The 17,994-nt window shown below is 38.0% G+C and overlaps 1 protein-coding gene and 3 non-coding genes across 5 annotated transcripts; 1 reads left to right on the top strand and 3 right to left on the bottom strand.

Annotated features, from left to right (window-relative positions):
* Positions 1 to 1,129: 1,129 nt before the first annotated feature.
* LOC124220752 (5S ribosomal RNA) lies at positions 1,130 to 1,248 on the bottom strand. The gene has a single exon (XR_006883669.1). It is a non-coding gene; the product is annotated as a 5S ribosomal RNA (ribosomal RNA).
* A 197-nt stretch (positions 1,249 to 1,445) lies between these two features.
* On the bottom strand, positions 1,446 to 1,564 carry LOC124220749 (5S ribosomal RNA). The gene has a single exon (XR_006883665.1). It is a non-coding gene; the product is annotated as a 5S ribosomal RNA (ribosomal RNA).
* Positions 1,565 to 3,702: 2,138 nt separating this feature from the next.
* Positions 3,703 to 16,473, top strand: LOC124219822 (uncharacterized). 2 transcript variants are annotated; one of them, XM_046627981.2, is made up of 7 exons: positions 3,703 to 4,399; positions 4,649 to 4,779; positions 7,370 to 7,453; positions 10,134 to 10,236; positions 10,777 to 10,908; positions 12,410 to 13,819; positions 14,013 to 16,473. In XM_046627981.2, exons 3-7 carry the CDS (start codon positions 7,379 to 7,381, stop codon positions 14,021 to 14,023), a joined length of 1,731 nt encoding a protein of 576 aa, XP_046483937.1. In that variant the 5' UTR covers positions 3,703 to 4,399; positions 4,649 to 4,779; positions 7,370 to 7,378; the 3' UTR covers positions 14,024 to 16,473. The 2 variants fall into 2 exon arrangements, with proteins under 2 accessions (XP_046483937.1, XP_046483938.1); XM_046627982.2 differs by lacking the exons at positions 3,703 to 4,399; positions 4,649 to 4,779; positions 7,370 to 7,453 and adding an exon at positions 7,963 to 7,992.
* On the bottom strand, positions 11,591 to 11,663 carry TRNAT-UGU (transfer RNA threonine (anticodon UGU)). Its single transcript has one exon. It is a non-coding gene; the product is annotated as a tRNA-Thr (tRNA).
* Positions 16,474 to 17,994: the final 1,521 nt, after the last annotated feature.

The following is a 17,994-nucleotide window of genomic DNA, read 5'->3' as shown; positions in this document are numbered from 1 at the left end:
TATCAATGTCCACATATGTACCCACCAAGCGGTAGAGATTTTGAGTTAGATATTTATTGTAGGTAAGGGTATCGTTGTTGGTACTTGTTTGAATTGAATATGGATCGTAATTTTTGTGGATTCTAAGTTGCAAAGCAAATTTTTAATGGCAGGTTCTACTTGAATGTACAGTGAAACCTTGTTAAGTGGGACCTGGATAAGTGAGAAACCTCTATTATTGAGATTTCCTAAGAGGTCCCGGCACTTTTTTATCGAATTCCCTCTGTTAATGGAACTTTACGAACCTGGTTAAATGAGATTCGATTTCTAGAATTTTTTCGACATTTACCTCTATAAATGGGACTCTGCAGCTTAATTCCCTGTATAAGCGAGACATTTTATCAGGTTGAGACAGGCTTAGACACGTTACATATATGTAGACACGTTTGTTTACAAACATTTGAATTTCTTTCGCATCGTTCGCACGTATATGCTCTTTTGTTAGTACTATCTCAAGTTTTGACGTGCAAACATAAGAATAAAAGTGTACAAAATGTCCAAACGTAAGCATAACACATTAACAGTATCTGAAAAATTAAAGCTTCTATCAGACTATGATTGTGGAAAGTCGCGTGATAAACTGTGTGCGGAGTATAATGTACCAAAATCGACCTTGTGTAGAATTATTAAAAACAACGAGAATATTCGGTCTCAGTATATTGATGGAAAAGGGAAAACATCTCAAAACATCTCAAACTCAAAATATTAAAAATACTCATACTTATTTACAATTAATATTTCCACCTTTATATTTGGAATAACGGTAAATTTCGACCTCTATAAGCGGGGGACTCTGTAAATGAGATAACTAGTATTTTAAACCTGTCTAATTGGAAAACTTGATAAATGAAAACCTCTTCAAATGGTGTAAAATCTATGGTCCCTTGAAATCTCAATTAACCAGGTTTCACTGTACTTGGTGCAAAGTTTTTGCACTAGATCGTTAAGCAAAAAGAATATGAACGACCAATAGGTCGGTCAGTAAGTTGAAAAAAACAAACAAACACCAGTCGGAGAATAATGGATACTATTTAAAAATCAATAACGAAAAACAACAGGCATCATCGGGAGGCGACTTTGGAAAAAAAGATGCCAACGGCACGCGGTGTTCCCAAGCGGTCACCCATCCAAGTACTGACCGCGCCCAATGTTGCTTAACTTCGGTGATCGGACGAGAACCGGTGCTTTCAACGTGGTATGGCCGTTGCCGAGGGAAGATGATCTTTGTTTATTGATAACATTCAGAAAGTGCATAAGACCTTTAGGATCGTCGTTATAGAAGAATGTTAATGCCTAAAACGTCCATGAATTCGTGGAAAAAAATAAGTACATGTGTGACAAATCGGGAAGAACGCTTTGAAAAAAATGACGATGTCAAAATTGTGAAAAAGACTTTAAAAAAAAGTTGCCAACGGCACGCGGTGTTCCCAAGCGGTCACCCATCCAAGTACTGACCGCGCCCAACGTTGCTTAACTTCGGTGATCGGACGAGAACCGGTGCTTTCAACGTGGTATGGCCGTTGCCATTAGTTAGTGAAAGATCAAAATATACATTCAGATTTTATAAAGTAAGTTTGGTACCTAATACCTCGAAGATCTTTGTAAAAAACTGGTTCCGGAAAAATTTAAAAGGCATTCTATAACAATCAACACCACAGTTATTGCTCAGGTCCTTGTTCACAATCAGTCTGAAATATCAAGGCACGTGGTTCAGTGATCGAAACTGATCCGTGCAGAAGTTTGAAATTAGCCAGGTGGAGCTTTTGCTTTTCGAATTGTTTTCGAATCTTTTCCTATGAAGATTCGAGACGTTGTCCAGAAGGATCTTTGACCTGCTATTTCAGCTATTGTATACATATAATTTATGTATACGCTTGTGCCCTCATACGTGGATCATCATAAATTATGCAATGAGGTGCCCGTGTCGATATGACATACGATACACAGTGAATAACTAACGGTCGAATGATCTAACGCGCATGCGCTAAAATTCTAGATCAAAATTCTAGTCAAAATGGGAATCACTTTTAGAGTTTGAAACGCTGTGTAAAAAATCACGGACCGAATCCAAGCGGGTGAGGAGTCAGACCCTAGTGAAATTAACGTGGAATGCCTCATATACGTGCATTTATAGTATGTACGCATAAACTCACAATACTCGTACGTGCATGTGTCGAAATTTCGGATTATTGTTAATCGATGTTCAGGGCGATGCTACACGTCGTCATCTAGCCTCTGTCCATTTGCGTTGACGGCAAAAGCATCCTCGCTTATCAAGTGCTTTTACGATTATCGGATACCGGCTTCAGACATGAGTAGGCGTAACAGCATGCTTTGAATAGCAATACATGCGTTGCATATTTCCCAATTAGGAAAATACCCGGCTGATGGATATCGACGGGATCAGAACCGCGACCGTGGTTGTCCGCAGCTTTACAGATCACCAATCTGATCGGCAGATTGGTCTGGTATCTGTTTTCATTCTCTTCTTTGATCGCTCAACGTAGCCAATTACGCAATTCCAGAAGATGGTTTGTTTTTATAGCATTGGATTTCCGAACTTCACTCTAAATTGTAACGAAGAGCCGCTGTCTTATTACTCAAACAGTATCAGAATCTCATGATTGACCGAGTGCAGTCACGCTTGGGTATTGGGACGGCTCCAAAATTCGCCTCACGAATTATTTACAATCCAAAAAATGTGAACATTCATTGCTTTAGTCAGCTCTATTCCACTGTTTGAGCATTCGAATTCTACGGTCTTTACGGACTTTTGAGTTGTATCGTAGTTTCGTCGAAAATTTCAGAAATTTACTTCCACTCTGTACGTCGGGTTGTACTTCAATGATGTACATACCTGCTCGAAAACCCTTTTACACGTTAATGTACGTACTTCAGATGTATACGCTGATAGAGAGAACCCGAGTAATTAAATATAGTGCTCCATTTTGTTTCCAAAGAAGCTACCAGTCAATATTTTCTTTTCACAAATCTATTCTGATCACATCTCTAGGGTAAATATTGTAGAAAATGTGTTGAAAATTTTGAGTCCACCTTTGCAGATAATTGGAAAATCTTCAAATCACGGTGAATTTTGGAAAATTGAAAAATTTGAAGTAGAGTAATTGAAAGAACGAACTAATCTAAAAGTAAGAAAATGGGTTTGAAAATTGCTAAAAAAATAAAAGATAGAATTTCAAACCCGTGTTGGGGAAAATTTGAAAATGCGCGGAGATCTTTCTTCACATAACCATAATATCTCCCATTTCAGCAAAATTTCGATTCAAAGATATTTTCCACAGAATTTTGGGTACACCTATATAATTTACGGAATGAAATCGGTTCACCTAATAATTTCATCAGACCTTTTACGACACGTCGATAGTTCAATTTTATCAAGTTTATCAGTTTTCTTTTCCGTCGACGTTTAAACGCGCCTATATTAGAACGTTTCACGGATGAATGCACATTTATCCAGTCGTCGGTGTGCGATTGGCGATTACAGGCGCAATAATTCTCCAGTTGCACGCGGTCATTGTGGTGGTCCATGAGAAAGAAGTATATTCGAAGCATCAAGCATGGAATATAACACATTGATCTGCGTTTGCGTATGCGCAGAACTGCGTGATTCCTCTCCGGCTGTCCTGACCGGGTACCCGAACCAACAGGTGACGAGGGAGACACTCCCTCGAACAACATATCCAGGTTCCCAGTCTTCGGTGCCCGAAACAACACAAAATATTCAGTGCACCGTCATCCCCTTCGTTCCCTAATTTCGTCAGCAAAGCCGCAACCGCGCGAGTGAAAAGTGCCAAAATTTGGTTGGGAAACATCGGTTGAGAAGAACAAGAAAAAAAGAAAAAAAAAAAAAAAAATTAAAATAATACTCGCGTGTTGTAAAGAGAAGCATAAAATCACTGTGAGTCGTTTATCCGACGTGTTAACGGTCCGGGGTATATAAAAATAATTCATTTTTCACTAGGCTAGATTGATCATTTAATGCGGATCCTGTTATCTGGCGAAGTGTTTACATCGTTTGATGCGGTTTTTGCGTTTACATTATAGTAACCGGATTGATCTACCGTGTTTAACAAACTCAACGATTCCAAGATATTCTATTTTTGTCAAATTCGTGCCAACGAACCGACGCGCAAAATTACGTAACCGTGTAACTTTCTTGTTTAACAAACAATAATTGTGTAATGACACACGATACTCGGACCCATGGTCTGGCGGACAGTAATTCATGCATGCTCACCGGTGAACATTGCTCGATTTATAAATCATCGTGCACAACGTTTCTAAAGTAAACTGTGAGTGAAAGCAGTAAATTATTGAATAGAATTAATTCAGCGGCAGCGTAAGTGAATAAATTGAAATATGTGAATTTACCAGGGTAATTTATTATTCCTTGCTTTAAAATGAAGCGTTAAATTTCGTCAATTTGTGTTATACGTATATATATGTATATATATAAATGCGATTAATGATACATCAGTGTGTATTGGCAGTGCCTACCAATTTCGTCACGTTAAATTTGACAATGAAAATCTCTATCGCTACTGACAAAGAATCAACCTCAGAGAAAAAAAAGTCCCTTTTTCCGTAGATACGACATGTAAATGTTCGATGAGTAATAAATACGAGTATTCGTACGGAATTCTTCTTCGACTCGTGACATGTGATAGTAATCTTTAATTACAACAAGTACCAAAATTCAAGGGGAATAGTGATTCAGAGGTAAGATTATCGTAATATGTATACTTTTGAGTAGAAACTGCTAGCCAAAAATTTGGCAGTCACTAATTACTCTGACCAATTCTAAAAAATGATTTTAAGCTGGACATAATTTTATCTATTTATTAGAGAATCGAGGCGAACTTACATTAGGCGAAGTAAGTTCTTTGTAGTGAATTCTGGCTCCGTGAATTCATCCGAGAAACTTGGCAATTCATTTTCATTTTTCAAACTCATATGGTTTTGGTTTTTATAAATTCTTGCAATATTCTGCGAGGTTCATTTTTATTCGCGGGGCATCTGCGTAACTCTAAGATTGAAACAAAATTTCCAGGGTTTCGGGAATGATGTGGGTATTAATTATTATTGTTCAAAGAAGAGAGACTAAATTTACTCTATTCACATGACTTCAGTTCGAATTAATTTACGATTGCCCTGTAAATGTCATTTAATTAAGTTGTAATTAAATTCGATAATCAATTTATGTCAGATTTTTTTTCTTTGCATGCCTGAAGAGGACGCAAATTTTGTGCAACGAGGTTTAATTATGGTTTTAAATCGAACTGGATATCTTGAGAAAAGTCCCAAGGTTTCCAAAGTATTATCTTCGCAATATTACGTTAGAATACTAAGGCATGAAATTTTTCATAAGTTGTGCAGAAAAACTAAGTTCCGAGAAACAAAGCTATCTGTAGAAGAAAATCTGTTAAAATTTTGCCTAGAATCACAAAAACATACCAAAAACCAGTCGAGATATTAGAGAATTAAAACCGAAAGCTGCAGGAGAGTCTACATATTTCGAAAATAAAAATTTGTACAAAAAATGCTAAAACTTTATTCTACCACGAGTGTTGTAAATTTTTCAAGAAAACAATTTGTACGGTGTATTGGAAAAACCCGTAGACATTTTCCGGGTAAATTTTCACCACGGAGTAATAAATTAGGGATCGGATGTAACAAGAACATCCGCTTCGCACTAAGCCCGACAAAACAATAGAGCGTTGTTAATTTCGGACATGATCTATCGTTCGGCCCGTGGATCGAGGCTACTGCGATAATCATCGATATTAAAGAATCCCGGCAAACGGCCATATAACAGCCGTTCGTAGTCCGGTAGCAAATCGTGTAGGAAAAAATAGACCGAATGGACGAATATAAAAGAGAGAAGATCGATCATAGCTCGTCGGTTATTATTAACCGAAACATTTGTTTCTCGTTCGAAATGTGTCAGCTGAGCCAGCCCGGGAAAACGTTAAGATATTCGCCTTTCGAATCTATCCTGCCAAAGCTTTGACTCCACTTGTCTCGCCAACTTTTATACAATGCCCAGTTTACACTCGACTTTACGACTTCTGATCTAGCGATTATACGACTTTGGAGTCTGGCAGGTATTTCCATCAGTCTTAGCGCCGATGCTCTGATGCCGGGGCGGTCTGGACTCCAAAGAGAGAGAGAGAGAGAGAGAGTGTCTGTTGACTGAGAAACATTTCGTTGGTTGGATAGATCCTAGGAAATTTAGTAAAATGGATATCGTTACGAGTAACAGTTCAAATACTGTCGGAATTGGAAGAAAATCTGGCAGAAGTGATTATTTACTTTGATCGCAACGGTCAACAAAAATATCGAGTCTGGGTTCTGGATGTCAAATTTTGACTGATAATAGAAAAAATAGTTTTATTGGATAAAGTTAGCTTTCGTAGAAACCAGAACGATATTTCAGATTTTTGGAAAAATCACCTATTTTCGCAGATATTTATTTTAAGTAACAATTAAACATTTAAATCACTAAAGAATTGATAAACGAGGTTCATAAACGAATATTATTCGTAGTTCTTCCATGTTCGTTTGGACTTTCTCGTATGAAACCACAAACCTAATTTCCCATCATATACTTTCATTGCTCTACTCCTGATAACGTCGTTCAAAGTCAATCACATTTTGGTGAAAACATTTTCCTCGTTCTTCCGAACGGGCATCCATATTATCAGTAATAAATGAAAATTTTCGCAATTATTCGATGTATAAAATCAAAATTTATCAATTTGAATATAAGCTAAAAATAATTATTTTTTTCTCTTCAACTGAATTATGCTTTGAATTCTCTGGTTATTGAGATATTAAATTTGTTTGTTTTCTTCAATTGAATACAGTTGTTCAGTCACTTGAGGCCTCGAAATGAATTCTGCGTTTCATCAACACTAAATTTTCACAATCCTTACAAGAAAGTACCATATCTACGTTGACCACAATTAAAAAGAATAGTAAAATAATATACCTACTAGATCTTTCAGCTACTTACAGCTAAAAAAATCGTTTCAATTTTGTATTTTCTTCGCATACGGTAACATGTGACAATCATTGAACATTGTTCGGTAAGCTAATCTGAAAATTTCTCTCTTCTCTCGTATCCTTATCTTGTCCGATCGCGTAGACACACTCAGCCCGATTGATTCTGACAAACCTGATCGAGCGTTTCTCGTTTAATTGTCAGAGGTAGTCAGAGTCCAACAGATTCGGAGAATTGTGTACCTAGCATGGTAACGAGTTATGAAAAATTGTACGAGGATCAGGTTCAAGTGCATCGTTATTTCAGGCTCGAACAATGCCCCAAGGAGGAGTTCATTGGCAGGGAACTCAAAGAAGAGCTTGCGCTCCGGGGGCGCATTGGAACGTGCAGGTAAACAAGGAATCTACCCTATTCCTACAATATATCTATACAGGTGTACATAGTCGTGAATATTTATATGCAAATGTAGTCGTTGCGATGCAGATACGAAGTAATGAGAATCAGTTAAAAATAATTGGACGGCGCGTTGTACGGCAAAGTTTGGCGACCACGCTGACTACTGAAGTAGTCAGAATAGAGTAGAAATTGTGTTACAGGTGCGCACTCGAGGCTTCAATAAGTAAAGATCCGGTGAAAATATTTCTACACGGTTATAAGAACTACTGAACTATAAGAACCAGGAAATGAGCCGAAGGCGAGTTCTTCTCGATGAAATGTTGATAGAATCGAGACATAAGAAACTAAAGCGTTGCAAAATCGGTCGGTGAAGTGATCATGGGATATAAGTTGAAAGTGACTGAAAATAGTTTGATACATGCAGAACTGTGAAAAACTGTTAAAAGCAGCAGTTGGTAACATTTCAGATCAACACTGGAGTTAGGGTGGTGTTAAAAAATCCATTGGTATAAATAATATGTTTGATTGTAAAGGTATAATAAAAAAGTAGTTTGATATGGTTACAAGGTGCTTGAAATAGTTTTCAGCCAGCCGGAAAGTAGTTGGTGAAACGATCGGGAAATAGTTTGGGTTTGTTTGTGGCAGTAAAAATAATCTTTTCTCGAAGTGTTGTAAGTCTTTTAAACATTTTTTTAATTAGTGGAGAAGAGTTTGAGGATTTTTTTAGAATTTCCAAACCGTTTAAACAATGTCTTATCTGATTGAAAAAAAAAAATCGAAAGTGCTGAAACAATATAGAAAAATGAATTGGTCCATCATGGACCCAATCTTGAAACATTTGGAAAAGAAATTATGGCTCAATATGTACAAATAATTAACCAATCGAATAAAAAATCTGAAAAAATTCAGGGTACTGTTTCGGAGTTGGGGAAATTACATAAAAAAATTTTGAACAGTTTTAAAAATGTCAAAGGTCAGACTTTGGTTGGATTCGCATGAAATTCTCCATGTATAAGTTGAAATGGTGAAAGTACAAATTGAGAAAAAGGTATTTGGACTTACATTTGTTTTAGTACAAATCAAGTGAATTAGTAACAAGTTGATAATTTTTCTTCGCGTTGCCAAGATATAGGTATGTAAAATCTATAAAGACAGACAGGAGAGAGAGAGAGAGAGAGAGAGTGAGAGAGTGAGAGAAAGTGAGATTAGGATAACTTGACTTTGAGTATTTAAGCCACGGTAGCACGATGCCTAATCGACCGACGAGACAAAAAATGAGAAGAGCACTCTACGCGAGGTAGAGAGAGAGGAAAAAAAAAAAACTTTACACGAAACGAGATAAAAAAAAGAAAAAGAAAAGATAGGAAAAACCGAACATGCCAAAGCGTTCGCGGCAATTTCGTGGGCATGAGATTTGATGGCCATTATCAATGCATGTAGGTGTGCACGTATTGTGTATACACGTAAAGCGGGCTTGGAATTTTACGAGTGTTCGCGGTTAGATGGCTGGAAAAGCGGATCAAGTACCGCACGTAACAAAGGCTCGAGTCCTCAAGAACGCGAAAAAGAAGCAAGACTTATCCCGCGGGGCTTTCGTTTTGAACGCTCAGGTCGATTTTTCCCTGAATGTCTGAAATGTGCGAGTCTCTAGTTGCCTCTACTCTTTATACCTCAAATATTTATATTCTTGAATTCGGTATTCGCAAAGACCGTTACATATATTAGTTGTAATTGAATTATTCGGGAACGGACAGTTTTAATAAACAAAAACGAGAAAACTGTATGAAGTAATGAATCGGTGGGCGTTGTTGATAGCATAAGCAATGCAAAGATTTGATAAGTTATTACCATAATATTTGATAATAATCGGCAGAACGGACAATTTATGTACATTGCAATATTTTAGAAAATTTAAAGTAGACGCTGTAACAAAAATAATAATATCTATAATGGTAATAATCGTAATATCGATAAAAGTGATAAGAAATGAGAGTTGATTAAAGGAAAACATTTGGTAATTGAAACAGCACTTCTGTGAATCGTTTTGATAATTTAAATAATTAACGAGTCCACCAACCGACAAATCTGTTTTCAATTAGATTCAGGAGGGCGAGATGTAATATTTAGATGAAGGTTATTTTAACTTGTCATACAAGCAAGGGATGAAAACTGGGAGGGCTCAGTGTATAATAATATGAATATTTCAACGGTTATTCATGTTCAATTTCCGTTGAACACAGAACAACTAGTCTTATATAATTCGTAGTTCATAATGCAACAGATTATAGCGAGTATCCTATATTGCTATATACATATAATGTATATATATATATATATATATATTCTTGATCAATTCATTTGCAGTTGAATCCATTAATTACAACGATTTCATTAATCATATCCCGATTTGCAATTACTAAAAAGTTGTTGACGGGTTAAACTAAATTTATTGCAATCAACGATTTATACCATTTGTATTTAATTATGGTTCAAAGTTAATTCGTATCTGCACAAAGTTTATTGTTTTTAATAATTTCGAAAGAATTACATTGAAATTGAAATCTGTGTTGAATCATCAGTTTATACATCAGCGTGCACGATTACGTGTAATTATAAGGCACATGCTTGTTACGCAAACCAATTCCTTGAACGGCATTGATATTCAATTTGCCAGGTCGTTAGAGGGAAGGTAACGACGCGCTGCTTATGGCACGCTTGCAAAGCTCTCGGCATCGGACTTTTGCTGATGCTTTTGGGTGCCTGCATGGCTACGATCGGTAAGGCTTATCACAGCTTAATAAATCACACGTATATCTACATTTTGAATTTCATCGCTACCGTGTTTTTTTTGTACTTCCATTCAACATGGCCGTAGGTGTATAAAAATTGATATTATGCTGCGGTGCTTTCGCTTACACGTAGATATCCGCAGTGTATTCTCTCTGTGAGGAAACTGTAACCGTTTCCACTGATAACGAAGTTTTTTTTTTCAAATCGATCGTATCGATGGACTTGAATTTTTTTTTTCTTGGAGAACTCGAACCTATTCATTTTACGATCGAAATTTTCGTGTGAAAATGGTTTTTGTGAACGTTTTCTGGAATACTAATTGCTTTTTTGCGCTTATTAAAGAAATTTAAATTTGCAAAATAGTATTCTAGAAAATTCGAGAAATTGCAACGAAGAGTGATTCGAAATGCAACAAACAATGTTACGTGTCTACCTACACGCCCAATAAGCGTGAGCACAGTTGTTTTGAGTCAAATCAAAATTCCCTAAAAATCGAGCACTGTTCTACATTCATCGAATATTCGCAGGTTATTACGCTGATCAGCTGTCAATGGCGCAGGAAATTCGAGGCAACTTGACGGTCCGGGTGAAAAACGAGTCTCGAGGCTTTCATTTAAACAATCTGAGCTACGCTGGACCGATCGTAATGGGAGTGGGAGGTAAAGTCAAAAATTCCATCAGTCACGCATATGACATTCCAACGACGAAAGCGAAAATGAAACAAAGCAAAGTACCAACGAGTTACGTTGAAAAAATTTCAGAGAAAACACCATAGTAATTATTCAACGACTAAAGTTATCTGAACTGTAAAACGCTTATGCAACTGTCTCAATCTTTCCTTTGATTTGTTTCTTTTTTTGTAGCATTGATGTTTTAGAAGTAGTTAGTTAAAACAATGAACATAAATTACAGAATGGGACACGGCATATTGATATACACGATACTAGATTCTCAATCCGTCTCATCGATGACAGCTTTGTTATTCTGCTGTTAGGAAAGTAGAAACCAAATTTATGTACCTGCTACGACAGACGTCGACGACGTTTCAAACCTGTCCAGATTTTCCCGCCAGCAATTCGCGATAACAGTTTATTGTACCGTGCATTCAAACGGTCAAGATTCAATGCCATACACCATACAATACACCTGTCACAGCGTATGCAAGCGCAAGCTGCTTTTGGACACGCGTAGAACGGCGTCAGCATTGTGCGCGATGATAATCGAATAGTGTTATTGGGTAACGGAATTTCGAAATCTTCGATTTCAATTGATAATATGAATCTGAAGAGTAATGTGTGCGTAGAATTTCATAAGTAAGGAGAATAAAAAAAAAAAAAAGTATGCCCCCAGAGAGATTTGAACTCTCGACCCCTGGTTTACAAGACCAGTGCTCTAACCCCTGAGCTATGGAGGCTACATGCATAACATGCTTAAAAAGTAATATTTCAAATAAATATGACTCAACGTTGACATTTATTATTCATTGACGTCTATTTGCCAGTTTTTAACGATTTATTAGATGATTCCCGACAGAATTTGTTCAAACTTTTCGAACCACTGCGACATTGATCAATATTTTGTAGATCCGTTTGTCAATCTGAAATGTGAATTGAGGTATCGTTGAATTTTGTTTTCAATCCGATTCGCGATATTTGAACAGTAGAAGTGATTTTTCGGTCATTATATCAATATATAGCTTCAATATTTCGAGTCATGAGATTTTGGAAAAAAAAAACATCAAATTTTTAGATGAAAATTTATTTAACATTCACGTCTTGGATTGATCAAAAAATAGTTGCTACCTGAGTTAGTGACGATTCAAATCTTATCATTGGCAGTGATTAGTGGAATAAAAACATATATCTTTTTTTTCATCGATAAAATTGACATAGATATCGTGTCTCACTGACTTAATTTACAATTTCTTGTTTCTGGAACATGCACCGAAATGATGGAAAAATTAGACGAAAGTTTTGGTTTAAAATTTGAGCATCGTGACTCCAAAAAGACACTTCATTCACAATCGGTGAATAAACTTTCATGTAAGACTTGAAGTATTCGCCAAACTTGAAAGTAGTTTAAATTAAAACCTGCGTTATGAAAAATTCCGAAGTGTGAAATAAATAAATTGAAAATAATCGTACACCGCCAATTTTCAAGGTTTCATCGTGGTGGCGGCCTGCGTGATGACATTCGAGGCGCGAGACAGCGCGGCGAAAGTGGTCCCGGCGCGTTTTCGTTTTAACCAGAACACGCCGTGCAAGAGCAACAAGCAGCGGAGTCGAAGGTCAACGTCGTGTCAAACGACGCGATGGGACCACCAGCTGGGTCTGTTCCGCGTGCACAGAAGTCCGAGTCCGTCGACGCACGAGGTGTCGAGAAAACGGTTGACGGCGGAGCTGATGCAGTTCTCGAAGAACCTGGAGGAGAAGAATAACCCTCAGCCGATAAAGAAGAGCCCGAGCGCGCCTAACCTTGCCGCGAAGAACTCGCCGCGTAAGAAACCCAGTCGGTACACGGGCTGCGCGCTGCTGAACGCCGAGTTGCTCAAACGGCACGCGATGTCGGTCGATAACGCGGCTTACAATCCGCAAGTAAGCAGGGAAAGCCTCGAGTACAACAAGATATCCGAGAGCCAGGTGTCGATGGCCATGGATCTCCACATGCCGAACAAGGGGGGCCCCGTTACTCTCAAGATAAAGGACCGATCGGACACTGCTCAGCGCCATCAGCTGCTCAGACAAACGAGGATCGACGACGACGATCTGCAGATGGAGCTGCGCAAAGGAGCGGCCGGCGGGCACGCGGGGAAGTACCAGAGCTTCGCCAAGTACCCGGACGACTTTGTCTCTCGAAAGCGGAACTCCGTCGACCTACGGGTGCTCGAGGAGCTCGAGTTCCGGCGGAGCCCGAAGGATTTCAGGAAGATCTCGTCGCCGAATTTTCGAAAAATGTCGCTAGATCGGGTCGGCGGTGAGGCGAGAAAGAACGACAGAACCCCGGTTGGGTACAGAAAGGCGAGTTTGGACTGCCGGAAGTCCCCCGATATACGGAAGAAGGACTACCGGAAGTGCTCGATGGACAAGTGCGCCGCTGATCACTTGTCCAGCGGAACGCTCGAAATGGAATTTCGCCCGCGATCCGATACCGGGGAATTACCTTTCAGGCGTCATCGGCACGGCCGTCAGCTCTATCACTCTAGGTCGGACGACAACAGGCGGAGGTCCTTCGACAAGCACAGGAGCGACTCGCAGTGCAGCAGGTTTTCATTGAACACACAGAATCAGCCGACTCCAGACGGACTTGCCACTTATGAGCTGAAATACTTCGCTACTAACGCTTCTCTCGACACGGACGGGAGTCGCGGCGACGTTTCCGACGACAGTCACACCGTAGATATCGAGGGAAACGGACTTCCGGCTGATGGACCGACCGAGACCGACGCTCTGCTCGAGGAACCGGAACTCGAAAATTTGACCGAAGTGGAAGTTGAAACTTCCGGCGATGACATTGATGCCCCAGATGAGGTGGATGATACCTTGGATTACAAAGTGGATGAGCAAGGAGACGGTAATTTGATTACTCGAATTTTTTTCGAATTTTTCATGTGAAAATTCGCTCTGTTACCGCTTGAATCAATTCTTTTTTCATTTCTTGTTGAGAAAAGTGTTTTAAACAATTTTGATAAAAAGTTGAAACTGTAAGATAGTCACAAATAGTCCCGTTTCTTGATCAATCTTCAGGCTCTGAATTTTGTTTCCAGGAAATGCGTAGTTCCGGTTAGCAAACGAAACATGAACGATGCCGAGCTAACCGTCTGGAATAAATTTCTGTCGACCCGATGACTTGGGTAAGAAGAGGAAATAAAATCGTGTCACGTATACGTTCATAACGATACTACAGATATTCAGAGAGGATCTATGCAGTAAAGATGTGTAGATTTATATTCTAGTTGTACATTGTTCAACTCAATTCAGACAATCAATTTTTTAATCTAACGGGGAGCATTGAAATAATTGCTGTTTTTATAGTTAGCTGTTGAACGATTGAATGTATATACGGTAATTTAACGTTCCATCGGATGAGAATAAGGAACAATTCGTTGATGCGCGAGTTATGCATTATTCAACGGTTACTGATTCGATGTTGTACACTTAAGTTCGATAAGTGATACGATTGTAGTAAATACGTAGTCGTTGTCAACTCGTTGAAAGATCATTGAAAACGAACAACTAGTACTGTGTTCATTTAGAATTATTTCGAGCCTTCAAGCCTTTGTTCTTTCACTCGTCATTGTTCAGATAATTTAAATCAACACCAATTAAAGTTCAAAGTACAATCTGCAGTATTTATTTGCATTCTTAATCATTGAAAATCCGCGCTACTTTATATCGCGCTTAGTATTGTAAATTAAATTGTGTTCTATCAATAGGCTCGGAAGACCTACAAAAAGTGTAGGAAATATAAACGCACAAACATTGTTGATTGTACCTTTACTCGTATCTAGGATCTAGTTTGATCGTTTACACAGATAACAGGTACAGGAGGAATGAATGATAGGTAAAATAGATACAATTGATCGTTTAAACAAACTTCTCGAAAGTCAAGAATGTAACTTGTCAATGAAACTTGACAAGGTGATAGATTCTGATAAATCCACAAGGAAGCTTACCGGGGGATCCGGACCAGGTGAGAGATGAAACGGGCCTTGTAGAAGTTGATTTTCGCAAAGTAGATGCACTCACTTCGATAATTCAGAGAATTTACTTGTACGTAACGATAATGTCACAAGAGGAACACTTTGTGGGACAGAAACACAGATTTTCAATGATCAGATCAATCCCGATACGTGTAACTCTACTTGCTTGGCAAACTTCAAATTAATGACGATTCGACGCAACACTGCTATTAATCGCACTTGATATTTGTTCGCTCGTAAGACGCGGTCTCGCCGAGAGACGATTTTGAACTGAACTCTAGCGTAGACAACTGGCTATTATATATCAAGGCTGCGTTCCGGAACTGGACTGCGTAGTTACACTTTTCGAGCAACGAAAAGTAGATAGCTTGGTTCTCGTAGCTCCGATCCAGTCCCCCTGGTCCGAACCCCCACCACTTTCTGTTCTCCCGAAAGCTTCGATTGATATTCAACAAATTGGTTTGTTAGAAGCACAAAAAAAACAAATCATTATCAATCAATATCACAAATTATTCGTTACTTTTGCGAATACAGATTCTTGGCCTACGAAAGTTTCACGCGTTGGCGATTCGATCGACGCAATTATTTGAATACTTTTAGGATACCTGCTACGGGAGGATTTCTATTTTGATTAATCAGATTGATTATAGTTATGAAATTGATGGAGATAATAAGCTAGGATTAAGCCCTATAATAAGATTGTGATCTGTAAAAAGAGTATAGAAAAACGAAGGTAAAAAAACAGTAAATGAAAGTAGACGAATATAGAGCGATCCTGTCCAACTCGAAGAGTATCGACTACGATACGCTCGCTTCTCTGAGAATTCAAAATGAAAAGGAATTGTATCAGGGTTTTATAGGAAATACGAGGTTTACTTGGATTTGAGGCATGATATGAATTTTTTTTTTAACTTCTGTACACAACGAGTACAGAGTTTTGACTACGAAGTATTCGTTTCGAATTTCCGTTGAAATTCAAGTGTCGTGTCAGTGTCAGGTATTGTTGGAAAAAATTGACACGGAGTTGATAAAATTGAGGAAAATATAATTACGTTTTTACAGTAAACCTGGCTTTCGGGTATAAAAAGTACTAGACATAATCGAGCAATACATATAGATATTGTGAATATATATGAACGAAGTTCACTAGCTACTCTAACGGATTCTAGGAACTACAAGACATATAATTGAAATTGACAATCACTGGGAAATTAAGGAGGTTATAATCTACGGAAGAATTAAAGCAACCTTTTGTTGTTGCAATTAATATAACGATTTTCTGTGTCGGTTGAATTGACGTTTTTTTTTTTTTCTTGTGATAAGATCCTCTATTATAACAAATTGTTAGTAATTAACTCACGCAGGACAAGCTAATTTATCAAGGTGTGTTGTACAATTTCAAACAGTCATGAATACGCATAATATGCATATATTTATATGTAAAGATGTTATAAATTTTAGATAAAAATCATTCGACGTACACACAAAGAGAGGTGGAGAAGAAAAAAAAAAAAAATGAGAAAAACATAAAAAGCTGTGATCAATGTGTATTATGTATGATTTATATAATATAGATATACGTAATACTTATAGCGTGTATGATATTATATATTTAATGAAAACCGTATCGCGGCTCTACGTCGAATTTTACGCCATACTGAATTTACAAAAGTATGCAAATGCACACATTCGTATGGATAATCAAATATACCGCGTGTGTGTATAATTCGATATTGTTTACACATATATATCACAATCGTATCACATTCATATAACTGAAGCATCATATACACGTACCCACATACATTATACGTATACATATTATATTAATCTAAAGAATTCCCGAAGATTTTTGTATGTTATATAACAATATAATACACACATATGTGTATATATACATATACATGTATGTATATGTATATATATATACTGAATATTGGTCAAGATGTTGTGAAAAAAAACAAAAATCCAAAAAAGTTGAAAAAAAAAACAAACTGTGATTTATAATTGTTGCATGCTGATTGTTGTGATATACCCATTAATATATTGAACCTTGAAGTTTATACACCCCGTCTTTTATTCCAACCTAATACCGTGCTCACGATTTACTTTCACAAGTGTTACAATTATTCCATTCAATTTAACTCGTCTGTGTATTCGATTTAACGATCCACGGTTGCGATGTCATTGATTCTTTGAAATTTAGGCGATATTGGTATCAACATAAGTACTCAATGCTGTAAATATCTCGATGCTATATTTGAATAGTTACGCGCAAATGTATTTCGTTTCATAAAGTAACCCCCGGGTAAATTGTTTGCACAAAATATTCCAGACATTATATTCCTAGAGGTGGCACAAATACGACGAGAGTTGTCCACACTAAACCTTTGCCGCAAGCCATTGTCATTATCAATGCAATCATGTTGCAGTATCGCCATAAATTTCGTGAATTAAAAACACATACATCGTACAGAGGTGTGTGAAAAGAAAAAAATACAAACAATTCAAGGCTCGAGTCTATCGCGATTATGTGAAAAAATTGAAACTCGAGTTCAAACTTCAACATTTCGTAATCCGAACTTCCAGCGAGAACAACGCAATTTCTTGACGATGGGAAAATTGTTTTTTTACAGGACGAGCTACCGACGGTAACGTTAACTTTGCGATACAAGTTCGCGACATGCTTAATTCGAAAGTTGTTGCTGCGGCAGGGGGAACAAATAAATTGGGGAACAACTTCTGACGGCTTTTGAAGTTCCGAGTCGGGTTGAGCTTGCAGCTTCCTCGGCGAAATTACTCCGTAGGACCGTTTGGGGCTCAGCGGGTCATCCCTCGGAAGTGGTACTGCGGCTCCGTTCCCTCCAGGCGAGAACAGGACTCGAGTAGCCATCTTGTTTTATCCCTGCAAGCTCTTGGGCCTAGTGTTCCCAAGGGAGGAAGTGTGGCCGGTATACATGCAGGCCAGGAGCGGCGCGTTGTAAAGGGAAGGCAGTAAACTGCGAAAATTATCAGAATTCTAGCCCGTCTCTAATTCTTATACCCT

This window comes from Neodiprion pinetum, chromosome 5 (genome assembly GCF_021155775.2).
Source record: "Neodiprion pinetum isolate iyNeoPine1 chromosome 5, iyNeoPine1.2, whole genome shotgun sequence".
NCBI classification, from domain to species: Eukaryota; Metazoa; Arthropoda; class Insecta; order Hymenoptera; family Diprionidae; genus Neodiprion; species Neodiprion pinetum.
The sequence above is the reverse complement of the archived record's forward strand: the minus strand, read 5'-3'. Positions and strand labels throughout refer to the sequence as shown.

Excerpts from the sequence above, each read along its gene's own strand:
- LOC124219822 (XM_046627981.2), top strand. The coding sequence starts at position 7,379 with ATGCCCCAAGGAGGAGTTCATTGGCAGGGAACTCAAAGAAGAGCTTGC. Across the intron at positions 7,454-10,133 it reads GGGCGCATTGGAACGTGCAG|GTCGTTAGAGGGAAGGTAAC; the intron begins GTAAACAAGGAA and ends TCAATTTGCCAG. Across the intron at positions 10,909-12,409 it reads GATCGTAATGGGAGTGGGAG|GTTTCATCGTGGTGGCGGCC; the intron begins GTAAAGTCAAAA and ends CCAATTTTCAAG.